Below are 17,903 nucleotides of genomic sequence, written 5' to 3' on the forward strand. Positions count from 1 at the left end.
AAAATTGAAATGATTGCTATGAAATTTTTTCGTGAATAATTAACTTTTGCATAGTTTCAAACTCGTATGTTGTTTATTTAATGTACAATTGTACAGTCAACTGTAAAAATATGGGTGTACAAATCATCTCAAAAATATGTCCCATAACTCTTATGTCAGCGAATTAAGAACTATGGGACATATTTTTGAGTAAGTTGTCTACACCCATATTTTTACAGTTGACTGTACCACGTTAAAAAATAAAAGATTATATAAAACAAATTAGGAAATATAAAAGTCTAAATTACGTAGAAAAATGCTTTATTTTCATATTTACACAAATTACGTACGGCACCTACTTAGTTCAGAACAAGATGTATACAATATACATACACATTTATACATGTAGTATAAATTTTCTTAAATGATTTTTACGCATAATAAACGAAAGCCATTGTTTATTTTGTGCAAGCGGTCAGCTTCCGTGTATAGCGCGTGCCAAAGCAAGACGTTTAAAAAGCAGCATTATCGTGATAGTTTTAAGGTTCAAATCTATGTAATAGCTCAGAGCTCTTAACACGTTTTGGTATTAACACGACGATCGACCACCTCAATGTAAGCGAGCGCTCATATTATTACATAGATTTGAACCTTAAAATCACCACGATACAGCCGCTTTTTAATCGACATTGTTGCTTTGGCACGCGCTGAACACGGGAGCTGACCGCTCGCACAAAAGAAACAATGGCTTTTGTTGTCTTAGGCGTAAAAATCATTTCAGAAAACTCTTACTATACACGGGTTTATTATCAACAATATTATAATATCATAACGATGAAGAATCATAAAGTCAAAGTCGGCTTACTTTTACAGTTAGATGTACAGTCACCATCAGATATATCGGAGCGGCCAAGATGCTCATAAATATCTGAACACGCACTCTTAAGCCTTGGTTATAGGGAATATTACGCAAAACTCTGCGTAGTGAGCGCCACTAGCACATACTGAGGGCCTACCGCTCTCTGTAAACAAACCGCCTTGATGCATCATTGTCATAGTGAAAACTTGTCAAAAAACTGTTTAAGGGCATAGTAGGTATGTATAAATTACTCTATGGTTTACAATATATGCTTATGCTGCACTCTGGCGGCAGAACATTGTTGTAATACCCCCTATAGAGATGTGTTTATTTATATTTGTGAGTATCTGGCGAAAGTTACAAAATTATTGCAGAAATGTAATTCTATAGATCTATAGGTAATAGCAATCTTATCTAATAACATAAGTTTTAAATTTGCCTATTTCTAATCACTCGAATATGGGGCATTATCTATGAAAAGAGACCTTATTGTCGATGGCGCTTACGCTGCACAGCGTCGCGCGGCATTTTATTTATATCGGAGCATCGTTAATAATGGCGTAAGCGCCATCGACAATAAGGTCCCTTTTCATAGATAACGTCACATATTATGTATGACAATAATGAAAATTACAATTAATTAAGGCTTTAAAAAAAGTATAATTCCCCTCTTATATCTATTTAGGCAGTATTTTTGTTCACATAAAATCATTAATTTGTATTATTCAGAGCAAAATATAACAACAAAATCAGTTTATAGGTTTATACACAAGGCCGTGTCCAGACGAATTTTTCGCCAATCTGATTAAATTGTCCGATCAAATCAGGACGGACGCAAACGCCAATTTGTCTCGCCGAATTCAACCGCCGATTATGACCGATATTACCGATAAAATGGGGCGCGGACGCAAGAATACCAATATTTTCGTTTTGGGGCATTTTTTCAATTTGAAGGGCTCTAATATCACCATAAATCTAAAATTGGTGATTAAATTGGAAATTGACGACAATTTCATTTCTGTCGGTCGATTTGATCACCCCGTCTGGACTCCACTTAAGAGTGAGTTATAAAACTTATAACAGTAGGAAGTTACAGACATCAATAAAACCCTTTTTTTTGTATATTACATACATACAACTGTTTACCAGTCTTTTAAAATAGATAGTCGAACTATCAATTCAATTAATTTTCCAAAATATCTACCTACATTCAATGTGTAATAAATATGTATTTATATAATACCATATCTAAAGTAAGGACCCTTAGAACGAGGAATTCCGTACATCGGCCCGCCTATTCTTATCTCTATCGCACGCGTATTATGTCCCGCTCGCTCAGTGTCATTGACCGCCGTCATCATGAGCGCGTCAGGAATATAATTAGCGCCTACGATAGAGAAGAACAGACAGGCAGGTCGATGTACTAAGTTTGTTGTGCTAGTAGTTTCTTTATTAGGCAGGTCTACATAGAACGACTCGCCTCGCGAGGATATTGCCGCGCGGGGCAGCTCGGTCTGTGGAGACATGCCTCGCCCGCGGCATCGCTGCCGCGTATGCGTTTGCTTCGCCCGAGGCACTTTTGCACAAACCGAGACGCTACGCGAGGCTCGTGTGTGACCCGCCTATTAATGAACACAAAATTCAATCTTACAATTTTAACATTTTCAAATCTCAATGTTTGAAAGTTTGAAACACTAAACCTCCGTTTTTCTCAGACTGTGTGTTTTGTGTTCCAAATCTAAGAATACGGAGGTTTTGTGTTTCAAATCTAAGAAAACCTTTCAAAATGCCCGTCTCCTTAACCTATTGACAATGACTGATACTTGGACCCGTGACTCAGAACACGCGGTCCTGGTACCCTGAGTCCTGCACGGAGGCTTGGGGCTTGGGCGCCGCTCCGGCCACGTGGTGGTGGTGCCGCAGGTGCCCGGGCCGGCGCGGAGGCGCCAGGTACTCGAACATGCTCTGCGTGTGCTGGGCGAGCATGTTGGCGAGCTCGCACGGCATCGGGTCCGTCCAGAAGAAATCGTGGTTTAGTGCGGTGTCGGCATCGTACCTGATAACGTTAAAATATAAATAGGAAATTGCCGCGCGAAGCCGCCCGGTCGGTGGACACGTGCCTCGCCCGAGGCATAATATATTTACACAGAGCGAGCAGCTTCGCGCAGATTTCCCCGTTAGGCGGCTCGTTTTGTTTATTTAGGTATAGTCTGGAAAAGTTACTTGTAACGATTTCATATACATATAATGCTAAATATAGTCGCTTTACGGTGAAGGAAAACATCGTGAGGAAACTGGACTAATCCCAATTAGGCCTAGTTTCCCCTCCGGGTTGGAAGGTCAGATGGCAGTCGCTTTCGTAAAAACTATAGCCTACGTCAAATCATGGGATTAGTTGTCAAGCGGACCTAGGGTTGCCAGATGGTCGGGATTTGGCGGGATTCTCCCGATTTTTAGCATGTGTTCCCGATTCCCGACAAAGTGGAAATTGTTCCGAAAAACAGCTGCACGTTATAAAACAATAATTTCAAGTTCCGAACTGTCGTCGAGCGAGCGAGCGACCCGCGTCGATCGACGTCGAAAAACGTCTATGGGCAGAGCAACTGACGTAGTGCCAATAATGTAAAATATCGTTGTTTTTAATACAATTACTTTAATTTGAATGTTTATTTTTTCCCGACTTAAGTCTCAAAATCCCGAAAAATTGATATTTTTTCCCGATAATAGCGCCTTTCGATCTGGCAACCCTAAGCGGACCCCAGGCTCCCATGAGCCGTGGCAAAATGCCGCGATAACGCGAGGAAGAAGATAATGCTAAATATTGCAATTCAAGATAAATATACTCGGTGTTAACTCATTTATTGTATAATAATCGAATATAAAACTAAAATTAACTACAAATAATAACTAAAGCTAAAAAATTAAAAATACCTATCAAAATTTTGCGCCCTTGGTGAGGTGCCCATTACGCAGGCAGCGTTCCCGCGCTGGATTGCTATGGCCAATCTTTGCGCGAGAAAGCAGGATCCGAGGATCACCTGTGGCCTGCCTTAGGCATTTGCTGAGCGCTTTGTGGAGCCCCTTGTATTTCATGTAATTTTTCTCATTAAGCGAAATGTAAATTTCTTTGTGAAATAAAGTTCTTTAAACCCAACGTTTAAACCTAAAATATCGGTTAAAAATTCAAAATGAAGTAATTATTGAGAGGAAAGTATATTGAGATGAGTGCCAAACTCACCTCTTAGCCGGATCGAGCTGCAGCAGCTTATCCAGCAGGTCGCAGCCGTAGGGGTCCTTCACGTACGGCTTTAGCCTTTCCTGTTGCCAGATACGGGTTAGAATTATGGTAAGGTTAAATTTAATCTTCAAACGCAAAAAATAATATTTTCTTGAGTCTAGGCTAGAATGGCTAGATACAAAAGATATAGGTTATGTACTATGTATTATGTTTGAAAGTATAAAGTTAAGAGCGCGTCTTTGTTTATGTAGGCTGACAAAAAATATTTTGTATGTCGTATTGTCAGATAGATTCTCGTGAAATTATGTGAGGTTAATTTTTTTCATAATAGAATAGAATAATTATAATAAAGGGGGGTGTAATTTTTTTTCGCTTCAACCCTGTGGGATATCGTTGGATAGGTCTTTTAAGAATAATATTTACTCAGGCCATTATTAAATTACAAAAAGAAAAACCGGGCAAGTGCGAGTCGGACTCGCGCACGAAGGGTTCCGTACCATAATGCAAAAAAAAAAAAAACAAAAAAAAAAGCAAAAAAAAAAACAGTCACCCATCCAAATACTGACCACTCCCGACGTTGCTTAACTTTGGTCAAAAATCACGTTTGTTGTATGGGAGCCCCATTTAAATCTTTATTTTATTCTGTTTTTAGTATTTGTTGTTATAGCGGCAACAGAAATACATCATCTGTGAAAATTTCAACTGTCTATCACGGTTCGTGAGATACAGCCTGGTGACAGACGGACGGACGGACGGACGGACGGACGGACGGACGGACAGCGAAGTCTTAGTAATAGGGTCCCGTTTTACCCTTTGGGTACGGAACCCTAAAAAGGAAAAAAAAAGTGAAGGTAAAGAATACAAAACATACAGATTAGGATGTGAGGCTGAAATGGTCTCCACTCAGCAATACAGTTATGGAGTTAACGGAGGAGACATGGGGTTCACTAGGTCTCACTAAACCACTAGTAACTTCAAAAAAGTTAGTTTTCCAGTTTTCCCTAAGGATTAAAAAGGACTGGGTATATCATGTGATGAAGATAATTTCAAGCCCTTTAGTTTGAACTTTGAACCCACCTTGACCTTCCTCTTCTGACCCTTGGGCAGTTCCATCTTGTTGTACAGGTCTAGGGCTTCAACGCCGGGCCACACGTCCGGGGTGCAGGACCCACAGAGCTGGGAGATCAGGATCAGTTGCTGCTGTTCAGTGGCGCCCTGTAGAAGAGAGTAAGGTTATTAAGTGCTAAACTTAAGTTGCACAGTCACTATTCTTGCTACCGCTGCAAAACTTCAAAATGAATAGATTTATATGTTATATGGTTCAGATTGCCTTGAATTGAATTGCAGTTTTCTTCCAACCTCATACTAATAGCCCTTTTAGTTTTGCAGATGCTACCGTTCCATTCTGTATTATTTTTGATCTATAATTCTTAAGCTGCTACATTTTAACACACATCCAAACAAGACATCCGCGCCAGGCCACAATAATTTTGTCATAAAAAGCTGTAGTACCACGATCTGACGATCTGACTATCGGGTCGTCCGGCCTGGGAATGAAGTCATAAAATACCCAATAGTCGGGTTTTCGGCACTGAATGTGTTAACCAACATACCTGCATGATGGGTGACCGTGTCCACATCTCAGCCATGATGCAACCTGCACCCCACATGTCCACTGGAGGTCCGTAGTTTCGGTCACCTAAAATATGTTTTAGTTTTGAAGTGTCTAAAATATGTGAGCTTTAATTTTTTTTATGATGTAGGAGGCAAACAATATTGAATCCAATCTAAGGCACTTGTCCCACCAAGAGCGAGTAAGCGATTAACTATCGGCGATTTTCTCGCCCAAGAAACTAACAAAAGATTAGGATCATGTGTTAGTAAAAGAGACACATATATTAATAGTTCATCGCTGGCTGTTCACACTGCCGGCGAGAACACTCGCTCTACTAGTTTGTCACCGCGATAAGATAAAACTAGCTCAGCGGTACTTGCTCGGCGATGCTCGCTTCGTAGTTAGAACTCAAGCTGCGAGACCAATCAGTCTGCGTGTTCGGCTACGCTGCACCGCCCGAGCGAGTGACACGAGTAATAGCCTGTCGCACTCAAACACTCGCCTATAGCCGAGTGACAAAATTATTGGAGCTAACAATCGCTTCTCGCCGCTCGCCCGCTCGTTTCTAGTTTATCATTCTACTCACTTGTCGCTCATCGTCGGCGGTGGGACAAGAGCCTAAAGATACGAACTATAGTAGAAATACATTAAAAACTTACCTAATAGCAGTTCTGGAGGCCTGTACCACAATGTAACCACTCTGTTTGTGTATTTATTGACTTGTCCAGACTTGGCAACACTAAAAGCCCTCGCTAGACCGAAATCAGCCAGTTTAAGAATCCCATTCTTGGTTATCAAGACATTTGCAGCTTTCATGTCCCTATGCAATATCTTATTACTGTGTATGTAATATAAACCATTCAATAACTGCTGCATGACCTTCTTAATCTCTCCCAAGCTAAATTTAACGTTCATATTTGATAATAAACCAGCCAAGTCGTGTTCACAGAAGTCAAAAACGAGGTAAAATGTCGACCTATATTTATTATGCAATGTTGCCTTTGTTCTGCATATTTCTATCAAATTAACGACATTCTCGTGTTTGAGGAGCTGTAGGATCTTTATTTCTCGCAAAGCCGTGATCGGGAAGCCTTCCTTCTCATTGTCCATGAGGACTTTTTTCATGGCAACAAATTTTTTCGACGAGTTTCTAGCCCGCGCTTTAAAGACCTCTCCGAACGTTCCCTGGCCGATTTTAGCGACTTTTTCATATTTAGAAGACTCGTCACAGAAGGGAAAGTCGAAATCTTCTATGTATTTCTCCTTTTCCCTCATATTGAGGATTGTGGAGCTGGTACTGATGACTGGCGGAGGCTGCTCGCGAGGAGCGCTCACGCCCTGCATTTTGGCACTAATCTTGGTAGCTTTTTGTAAACTTCTCCGTAAAATAACTTTTAGAAGCGCATAGAAAATTCACGGTGTATCATTTATAATAATAATCGATAATTATAAACAAATACCATTTGCCACATTCACGAATTCCACAAGAGAAGGTAAACTAAACTGTCAAAAATTAAAAAGAAACAGACGACAATTTGTTTGAGTTATTTGGATAAACGCTCAAATATATACTTAATTTATGCGCAGCTTTATAGCGTTCCTATTTACGCTTTGCGATGACGCTAATATGCCAACTTAATATCGATCCAACCAAAATGACGGTCCATGTAAGCTACGTGTAAAGAAACGGTATGTTTCCTGTCAATCTGTATCTGTCATCCTTTCGAGCTTCGAGCGTAGACCTCTTTATTTGTTATTTAAATTATAGAATAACTTTATTAGTGTATTACAATACAATACCCAGTGATAAAAGGTGAATATAAATAAACAGTTACTATCACTGCCTTCCGTCCTACAGTGGATTTTGTAAGTGCTACGTGTAAACAAATTTTGCAACGTATTATCGACCCATACTTTATAAGTAGGGCAGAATGTTTGTGTGGTTTTATTCATTTTGCGTTATCATTAGGTCATAATGCAATTGGAATACCGGAAACGCCCTTTATTTCTTTCTATGCTACGTGTTGTACTGACCGGTGGCCATTTCAGATATAAAAACTGTTCTGTATAATTTAGTCGGCAGTTTACCTTCCAATAAGCAAGTATTAATTAATTTAATGCTACTAATTAAATTTCCCGACTGCAATGACTAGTAAGTAGTAATTTTTCTCAGTTAAAGTTGATTATTTTACAAAAGAACCTAAAAGTGGGTGGACAATGACAATGTAAAATCCAAAAATAGTTCCAAAGTAAACACGAAATGATTAAGTACTTATTTACATGAGTACCTATGTGAGTACTCATACTAGTATTTAAAAATCTGTGTAATTGAGCTATAATTTAATTTAATATGGTTGCTACTTCCTCAAGTAGTACATAATTGAGTCAGGTATGACACAACAAGTTGCTTTCCTCTGGTCAGGTTTCAAAACATTAATTTTATTTTATAAATTGAACCACACACTTAAGACATTATTAAGGTAGGAATTATTAAGATAAAGTTAAAGAATCATGAAAAAAAGAAATCAAACTGTTACCTAATTGTGAAACTCTTTTAAAAAAAATTGCATTGCTAAGTTATAGCTGGTCAAGCAGATCTTGTCAGTAGAACAAGGCGGCAAATGCGAAAAATGTAGGCGCATAGAGATATAGTCCCATAGAAAACTTGAATTTCGCGTTTTTTTTTTACTGACAAGATTTGCTTGACCAGCTATATTAATGCCTTTTCATAAAAAAAAAAATGGAACTTTTTTTTATTTCTTAACTTACATACAGTATATAAAATAGTACTTTATTCATATCAAACAGTATATTAAGTTTTTGAGCTATAATAATGTCCATTCTTTAGATTTCCATATACAGTAAGAACTCTATAAAAGATTACTCAATATAACAGTTGACTCCCTAAAATGTAGACATTTTTTGGTAATACTAATTTATCTCTTACTTACTGCTTACTGCTAGCCTTTCTCCGCAGACGTTTTGTCTGGTTGCCCTTGGCATAGGCCTCTCCCATATTCCTCCACGCGTCCCTGTCCAGAGCCTGTCTTCTCCACAAGGCTCCAGCCACCTGCCTGAACTCGTCTTCCCATCTCATTTATCTCTATTTGACAACAACTCGCAACAATGTCACAAAGTGTCCTGTCCTTTAGAGTGTCTCTGTTGCTCTAGTATTAATTATCAATATGTTATGTCCGTTCAGATCAGTAGCAGCAAAATGGCGAGTGAGAGCAGTTCCGCAGTATTAGACCTCAATGATGACCCAACTGAAGACACGGACGCACCAAGCGTCACTGAAGGCACACAGGATGGATCCCCGCTCATCATGGAGCATGGATATGATATAGCTGTTAAGGTATTATATCGTTATAAATATGTTATGTCCGTTTAGAAGCTATAGTAAAATGGCTAGCAAGAGCAGTTGCTCATAAGATGAAAAGGGACAAAGTCACAGGATAAATAATAATACTAGGTAGAGGTACAGAAGGTTCACTCTCTAACAAAACGCGTCTATTACGAGAGATATGACCGCTAGGTGGCGCAAGCGCGAGCAGTGGTCCGTTCCGTAGCGGTGCGCGGCAACTACTATGGCTAAACACCAAGATTGGTGTGGGTCGCATGTACTTGTAATAGTGACGCGAAGAAATCGCGGAGTGAGCCACGCCTGACAAAGTCATGTGACCGGTTCGCCATACAAACATAGTTCTTATTTTCCTCTAAGGACATTAACATTATGGAAAATATTGTTACATAATTTGATGTATATTAAACTTAGTTTTGCCCAATAATTCTATTATTATGTAATCTTTATTTTTACAATTTAACAGCAATGTGGATATTCATCTTATGAAAATTAAATATTATGTAACATGAATACAAGGAAATAAAAATACAGTTTCTTACCAATAATCTTGTGAAGTTCAATCATTTCTATATGCCTCTGTGTATCTGACATTAATTCCACCATTATGCATTTCTTAAACGTTTTGTGTAATTATTTAAATAAATCTTGATAATAATGTATTTCCTACATAATCCTAGTTGTGAGCACCAAATTCTAACCACCCCCCCCCCCCCCCCCCCTTAAATTGATCTTTACCTTTTACCAGGTGGACGCCCCAATGAAGCAGCTCTCAACACTGGAGACGTTCGTGACATACCGCGTGCGCTGCGTGTGCGCACGCTGGCCGACGCCTCCGCACGTGCGCCGGCGGTACAACCACTTCAAGGTACACTACGTTTTATAGTAGTCGACCAATAAACAAACCTTTTTCAAATATCTGAACTCGTTTAATAAAAGCAGAGTTATATTATACATAGATACATTAAAAAGACAAATAAGCTAACTTATCTATAAAATAAAACTAATACTAAATAAAATTAAAATACATCTAAGTAATTGAGCCCCTTTGGCATGGTGCCGAGGACGCTGGCAGCATTTCCCCGCTGTATTGCGATGCTAATACGTTGTGTGAGAAAGCTGCCAGCTCAGCTGCGGTCACCAGTGAAGTAGATTAGTCTTTTTGATAGCTTTTTAAAAAGTTGTAGAGCATTAGGACCCCACGGGCCATGGGGCTCAAACCCCAAATGGCACAAAAATATACTCGGGGCCGATACCCCTGTACCTCTACAATACAATACTTATACATAGATACAATTTTACTGGTCTACACAGGTTTTCTGATGAGTATGAGGTTTTGACTTGTTAAATTGATACTTATTATACTCGTAGCCTTATTAAATTCGATTACCGTAGTTAAATGAATTATTAAAAAAGTATTCAAGAGATGTTTTCTTAAATCCCGCTAAGGTCTACCTTGATTTTAAAATGTGTAATGTGATGTAACCACGGCCACGGGTGATAAATAACGACTTGTGTACAGGCAGGGGTGCGAAACTTCTGACTTCGGTCAAACTCGGCTCCGTTCGGCTCAGCATTGCTCCGAGCAATTGTTAGGGTTGGCACAACTTGACATCCATTTGCGTGCACAGCCACAGATAAGATAATGGCTTGAATTTTGACAACCCTAAATAGCCGAAACCTGCTAAAAAACCGCTGTCAAACTTCGGTTTTGTAGGAAGTTTCCTTTCTGTACGGTAGTACTATTATTTATTATGTGGTGCAGGTGCTCCACCGTCGCCTGACGAACGCCCACGCATGGCTGGCGCCGCCGCCGCTGCCGCCGCTGCATTCAGCGCGCCAGCAGCTCGACCGCTATGAGCCATCGTTCGTGTTGCTCCGCGCTATGGCGCTTGACGCTTTCCTTAGTAAGTAACCAACCTCTACCCACAATTTGGCGTCCAACATATAGCACCGCTCTTTGCGTCGGGGGTTAAAAATGAATAGAGATTGCATTTATTAATAAATAAATATTATAGGACAATTTTACGCAGATCGACCTAGTACGCTCAATAAGCTCAATAAGGCTTGTGTTGTGGGTACCATACGACGATATATATATAATATACACATATATATAAATACTTATATACATAGAAAACATCCATAACTCAGGAACAAATATTTGTGATAAACACACAAATAAATGCCCTTACCAGGATTCGAAGCCGGGACCTCCTGCTTCGTGGGCAGGGTCACTACCGACTAGGCTAGGAGGCCGTTGTATTCATTGGGCGTTTAGACGTTCGATCGGAACGCTCACCACAAAATAATTAAAATTAACATTTTGCACTAAGAAACGATACTTTTCTTTACAGATCGCGTCGCAAAGCATCCTATTCTAACCCATAGTGACGATTTCCGTCTCTTTCTCACCACACCGGACGAAGACTTGGACAAGGTAAACCTTGGGTTAATTATATACATTGGATGTCTTTAAAAAATAACATGCAGTTTTGATTTTTAAATAGTCTTTCAGCATCGAGCTCCTACGGCTCTACCGCAAAATATGTATTTTTCTAATAGGGAGTATTATTGCAATGTTCTGCCGCTAGAGTGCAGCACAAATTTGTTTAGTAAACCATAGAGTAACTTATACATCTCTTCTTCGTCGTTATCCTCAAGAGCTGAGGGTCGTGACCACCATAAGTTGCTCTATCTGTAAGAAGTCTCCAGGCCGCTCTGTTTTGAGCCTGATGAAGTGCGGACTGTGTGCCACTATTAATTGCCTCCAGGAGAGGAAAGAGAGAGGAGGAGTCCAGCGAGTTGGAGCTCTGCCTCTACTTCTTTTTCCCTCGACACAATCATTATGTTTTTCTCGAGGTTGTGTGGTTCTCGTCTCGCCACGTGTCCAAAGAAAGAAAGAGCTCTCCGCAAGTAGACTACAGAGAGAGGAGTGAGGACTTTTAGTTGGCTTCGGATTGAAGCATTGGTGCGGCGTTCAGTCCACGACACTCCCAGCATTTTACGCCAGCACCACATCTCGAATGCGTCAATCCTATCCCTTAGCCTAGCTTTCAGCTTTTTAACTTATACATATACTAGGCCTTAAACAGTTTTTTGACAAGTTTTTACTATGACATTGATGCATTAAGGCGGTTTGTTTACAGGTGGCCTACCGCGAAACGCGAAAATCGAAATTTCGTTATCTGCCTCTCTATCGATCGAATAAGCAAGAGTGATAGAGAGGCAGAAACTGAACTTTCGATTGTCGTGTTTCACGGTAGGCCATGTGATTGAGTTAGTGACGCCCTCTACGCAGAGTTTTGCGTAATATTCCCTATTAATTTACCTGCTTTACTGTCACTCCATATTGGAAATAGATTTTTTTATTTTATCAGGTATTCAAAAGTGAAAGCAGCGCCCTCAACTTGTGGGGTTTAAGCTCGTTGTACAGCGGCGGCGAGGCCAAACCGGCTAATGGGGCCAGGTAAGTAAAAAAAACAACGGGTTGCACTCCGGGAGTGCCGGCAGAAGTGAAAACTCAATGACATTGTAACAGTTTTTCGATTAGGTCACGTGTCCGTCGTACGAAGCGTCTTACGTCTTACGTCAAAATATTAATAACAGCGGCATCGAGTGCAAAATGTCTGCAGCACTATGTATAATTGAGGTAAATGCCATCTAGCATTATTTCGTCGCATTACTTGAAACCCCTAAGCACATCACTGTTAGTACTCGAGTTATATTAGTACCAGTTAGAGGGAAACTCACTAGATGGCATTTAAATCAATAAAGGAAAACCCAATGACATTGTAACAGTTTTTCGATCAGGTCACGTGTCCGTCTTACGTCTTACGAAACTTACGGACACGTGACCTGTCGCGAGTTTAAATTTTTTTCCCCATCCCAAAAAGTGCACAGCGCTGCTAAAGAAGTTTTCACTTCAAAAATTAAGATATTATTGACAGTCCTGAATGATTCTCGGTTAGTTTCACTAGACTTATATCGACCGGGATCTGGACCGTGATTACCTTTTGTGTTGTTTTCGAGCTCCCGATATTTCGACGCAGTTACATGCATCTTGTTCACGGGTAACTTACATGAGCAGTTACATGATAGTGGGTGGGTGTCAAAGTTGTGTAGACCGCGCTCGCTCTACCCTCATTCGTGCGTTGGGTTCATATCCCGGTCGACATAAGTCTAAAGGGGCCCACTGATTAACAGTCCGCCGGACGGTATCGGCCTGTCAGTTAGAACAAAATTTTGACAGTTCCGAACAACTGACAGGGCGTTACCGTCCGGCGGACTGTTAATCAGTGGGCCCCTTAAGATATTATTGGCTTCTCTCTATCACTAGTTCGCGTTTTTAAGCCTTCGCGCCAGTTTTTTATACGACGAAGCAAGTAAATGCAAAAAAACCTACTTTAGCGCTTTTAAAATAAAAGAACACTTTTGTAGAGAATAGAAGTTGTGATAGTCGATCGGCAATTGAAAGTATACGCTACTGACAGTATCTTTCTCAAAAACTTTTTAAATAACTTAAGTTATTTTTTAACAATCATACGTCTGCGAGTGATACTACAAATTTTTATGTTAAAGGGAAAATTTTCAATTCATCATCATCAATATCAGCCAGAGGAAGTCCACTGCTGGACATAGGCCTCCCCAGAGGGCCACAATGACCGGTCTTGCGCCACCCGCATCCAGCGGACTCCCGCGACCTTTTCAATTTATTTCTTTAATATAAAATCATAACTTATTGTTTACTTTAGGGTGAAGGATCCGGAATTCAGCGCAGCCGGAGACTATCTGCAGTCGCTACAACAGAAATTAACGTCGCTCTGCGCTCTCACCACCAAACTGTATAAGGGCTCCACTTCGCTTGGCACAGAACTCATCGGGTAAGACTTTCAATAACTTAGCGCCACTTGCACCATCCCACTAACCCGGGGTTAAACGGTTAAACCGTTAACCTAGTGTCAAATTGGTAACCATGGTAACTCCAAATTTAACAGGTTAACCCCGGGTTAGTGGGATGGTGCAAGTGGGGCTTAGATACTTGTTGTGTATTGTAAAGGATCCGGAATTGTATAAGGGCTCCACTTCGCTTGGCACAGCTTACGATGCAATACGTCATTGTAAAGGATCCGGAATAGGGTTTATGCCTACTAGTCAAATCAGTTCCTTTTTTCGAACTGTCAAAACGATTTTGATACACAAAACACTAGCATGTGACGTTACAATCAAATTACCTACTCTTTATAGTTTTCTATGGGTTTTAAAATAGAAATTGTGTCTAAAAATAACTGCTGCCTACGTTTCTCCATTAATCATTTGATGCTTTATTTCATGCATGGTGCAACATAATTTATTTTAAATAGTCAAATACCCTATTCAGCTACCTGCAGTTGTTGCAACGGAAACTGACGTCGCTCTGTGGTCTCACCACCAAACTGTAGGTATAAGGGATCTACTTGGCTTGGCACTGAGCTACCTAGAAGCAAATATTCGATATATTTCGGAAAAATCCAAATGGCTTTATGCGCGCATATTTTAATTGCCTATAATATTCTAATTTCTATCTTATTTCAGAAAGTTTTTTTCAATTTTTATGTTATTTAGTTATTTACTCCATTACAGTCACACAACTACACAAGCCTTCTTGAGCTTACCGTGGGGCTTAGTCAATTTGTGTAAAAAATGTCCCATAACATGTGTAGAACGCTAAGAGAGGTAAAGTTTGTTACTTCAGAGTTTAGAAGATCATGAAATCCTAGGAAACATTTTTTTTTCTAGACTAAAGCGTGCTCATGACGCATGGTAATTGGACAATAATTGGTCGTAATTTTAATATATACCTAGGGGAGATGTGGGTATAATGATCCCCTTAAGGGAGAAACTTTACTGTGTTCAAAGTTGAAGAGATAAACACAAGATTTAGATATTTATGAATAGTCCATTTACTTATCTAAGTAACTGCATACTCATTTCTCATATTTTGTATGTAGTTTATTATTTATGTTATGTTTTTTAAAAGTCTAGTAAAGGATCATTTTATACATATGCATGGGTAAAACGATCCCTAGGGTAGGATTAAAATGATCACAGATGATGCCTTTGTGATATCAGGTTTTTTTTGTCTAAACACTCTAAATCATTTAGGCCGGTCGATTCCACAGTGTTTTTTTATTTTCAGAAGATAAATGCTGATTTTTTTTCTCTTTTGGCTTTCTTTTTAACGCCATCAGAGGCACAGATTCTGCTTGCTATTTTAAAAGGCAATCAATAATTTAATCGCATTAAGAGCCCTTAGCATTTCTTCCTAAGGTATTTTTTTAGGAAGTAAGTGGCTTTGCGCACATAAATTCGCGACGTGGTATGTTATGGCCTGTACAGGAAATGCTCATAGTAAATTACTTAGGGGGTAAAATGATTCCAGGGATCATTTTACGCCTACGAAAAGGGATCATTTGACCTCAAACACCAAATTTGAAATATCGACAAAAATATAACTTTCGAATTCAACTTGCTTCAGTATTAACATCCTTAAAGTATAGATAAACATCATTAAGATCCGATAGTGAAACATAATTTGAATAAAAGGCAACATGCTAAAAGTAATGGAATTCGGAAAAAAGGCATACTGTAGATTAGACTCATTAGACATATATTTTTAATTATTTCCTAATAAAATCTCGCTGCATGCTCGTACCGTCATGACACTTTAAGAGGCAACTGGCGGGGTCACAGGGCATACGTTTATTGCATATTTAGATAGATGGCACCAGTAGTTGCTCAGATACGATGGGGAATCATTTTACTCCGAGGGATCATTATGTCAACATCTCCCCTATATATTGAAATTATACACAATTCTTTGTGGCAACTACGCCAAGTGGATGGAAACATGCACTGGATGGTGAACTGACGCAATAACCCTATTAAGAAAGTGTTATTTTGTAGGTTAAAGCGTGTTTGCGACGCGTGGTCGGTCCGCGAGCGCGGGCCGGTGTCGGCGGCCGCGGCGGCGGCGGGCTCGGGCGGCGGCGCGGCGGGCGCGGCGCGCGGGCGGGGCGGGCTGCGCCACCGCGCCGCGCTGCCGCTGCTGGCCGCCTACGCCGCCGCGCACAACGACAAGATACGGCAGAGGGACGCTTTGCACGGTACGTCTCTTAACAACCTTTAGTTAGAGCTCGTACGACTTTACATTGTGTGGGAAGACAGCAATTTTCAATAGGGAGTATTACTGCAATGTTCTGCCGACAGAGTGCAGCACTAATTTGTTTAGTAAACCATAGAGTAACTTATACATTCTAGGCCTTAAACAGTTTTTTGACTAGTATTCACTATGACATTGATGCACCAAGGCGGTCTGTTTACAGGTGGCCTACCGCGAAACGCGATAATCGAAATTTCTTTATCTGCCTATATCGATCGAATAAGCAAGAGTGATTGAGAGGCAAAAACCGAACTTCCGATTGTCGTATTTCACGGTAGGCCATGTGATACGCATGATGTGTCATTGATGATGTCAATGAGGTTTGTGTACTGTATGTGCTAGTGGTGCCACCTACGCAGAGCTTTGCCTAATATTCCCTATTACAATCGAACATAAATTAAGAATAATATTAAACACGTCCTGATCAATTTTCAGTATATAACAAATTTTGCGTCAATACTAATATTTTTTTTATTTCAGCAACATTTGTGGCGGGCAACAATTCGGATGAACTTCATAACAGGTAAATAATAATCAGTATTTCTTTTTCTATTAATATTAGCCTCGACCCGCGTAAAGGCCTATAAAATGTTTTCCCATTTCATTCTTTATTATGACAAACCGTGATTGCATTTGTCGTGGCAAATTTTGACGTGGGCGGCTAGACAAAGGCGGTCAATCATGGTTGGACTTTAGATTTTTCTTACTTAACTTTCAGTATAGACGAGAGCGTAAAAAAATAACCATTTTATTTCCAGACTAGAACAAGCCTCCGAAGCCATCCGCTCTGAGCTCTCCGACTGGATACCAAAAACCCACTCTGAGATCAAAGCCCTCCTCCTTGAACTAGCTGACCGACAGGTAACCCTCCACTCCCAAACCCTCCAGGGCTGGGAGAACGCCCTCAAACTCTCCACTGAGACCAATCTCGATCAACTCTTCAAGACGGTCTCCAAGACCGCTGTACAGAACCTCAGCCCGTCCAAATGCAGATCAGTCACTCCAACAGAAACCGAGAAAGATTTTGATGATATTGACATAGAAAATATATCGAATGACTCTGATGATAAGGAGCAAATAGGCGCTGTGTCAACGGAGCAAAGCTCAAAATCCGATGACCGGAGTGATCCGCTTCAGGAGTTTTCAGAAGTGAATTTGTCTTCGTGATATGATTCTTTGTTCTTGAACGTTGTGAAAGACATGCATTGATTAGGGTTTATTAAATCAGGTAAATTACTGGAATCAATCAATAGCTGGCTTGTTACTGCACACCGTTGTATGGGGACCTTGCACTTTGAGACTATGCGCTGAAACTTGGCACAGTTGATTGTTAGCTGGTCTTGAGCAGATACAGACCGGTAGACATCGAGAGCCACGTCATATTTAGTGGGGGGCAGGGGGGGAACTTCGACGAATCGACAAATACGTTTTTTAGTCTTTTCTACTTTATGCTTTTTTTGTTAGAAAGTGCATTGTTTTTGTTCCAAAACTAGATTTCTCATCCTTAATTTATCCGAAAATGATATATCACATGCCCTAATAGGTATAGTTTTAGAGAAATGTTGCTCCAAGTGAAGCGCGGCGGCGTCGAACTTACCCCCCCCCCCACTAAATGAGACGTGGCTCTCGATGTCTACCGGTCTGTATCTG

The 17,903-nt window shown here is 40.2% G+C and overlaps 2 protein-coding genes across 2 annotated transcripts; one reads left to right on the forward strand and one right to left on the reverse strand.

Annotated features, from left to right (window-relative positions):
- Positions 1-399: 399 nt before the first annotated feature.
- On the reverse strand, positions 400-7,201 carry LOC134803506 (cyclin-dependent kinase 9). The gene is made up of 5 exons (XM_063776305.1): positions 6,351-7,201; positions 5,690-5,775; positions 5,154-5,291; positions 4,077-4,156; positions 400-2,894 (listed from the first exon to the last, which is right to left on the reverse strand). Exons 1-5 carry the CDS (start codon positions 7,033-7,035, stop codon positions 2,675-2,677), a joined length of 1,209 nt encoding a protein of 402 aa, XP_063632375.1. The 5' UTR covers positions 7,036-7,201; the 3' UTR covers positions 400-2,674.
- Positions 7,202-7,476: 275 nt separating this feature from the next.
- LOC134803320 (sorting nexin-7-like) lies at positions 7,477-17,497 on the forward strand. Its single transcript, XM_063776111.1, has 10 exons — positions 7,477-7,557; positions 8,894-9,046; positions 9,801-9,920; positions 10,818-10,959; positions 11,410-11,492; positions 12,433-12,521; positions 13,807-13,935; positions 15,998-16,197; positions 16,734-16,776; positions 17,012-17,497. Exons 2-10 carry the CDS (start codon positions 8,909-8,911, stop codon positions 17,418-17,420), a joined length of 1,353 nt encoding a protein of 450 aa, XP_063632181.1. The 5' UTR covers positions 7,477-7,557; positions 8,894-8,908; the 3' UTR covers positions 17,421-17,497.
- The last annotated feature ends 406 nt before the right edge of the window (positions 17,498-17,903 follow it).

This window comes from Cydia splendana, chromosome 26 (genome assembly GCF_910591565.1).
Source record: "Cydia splendana chromosome 26, ilCydSple1.2, whole genome shotgun sequence".
Lineage (NCBI taxonomy): Eukaryota > Metazoa > Arthropoda > Insecta > Lepidoptera > Tortricidae > Cydia > Cydia splendana.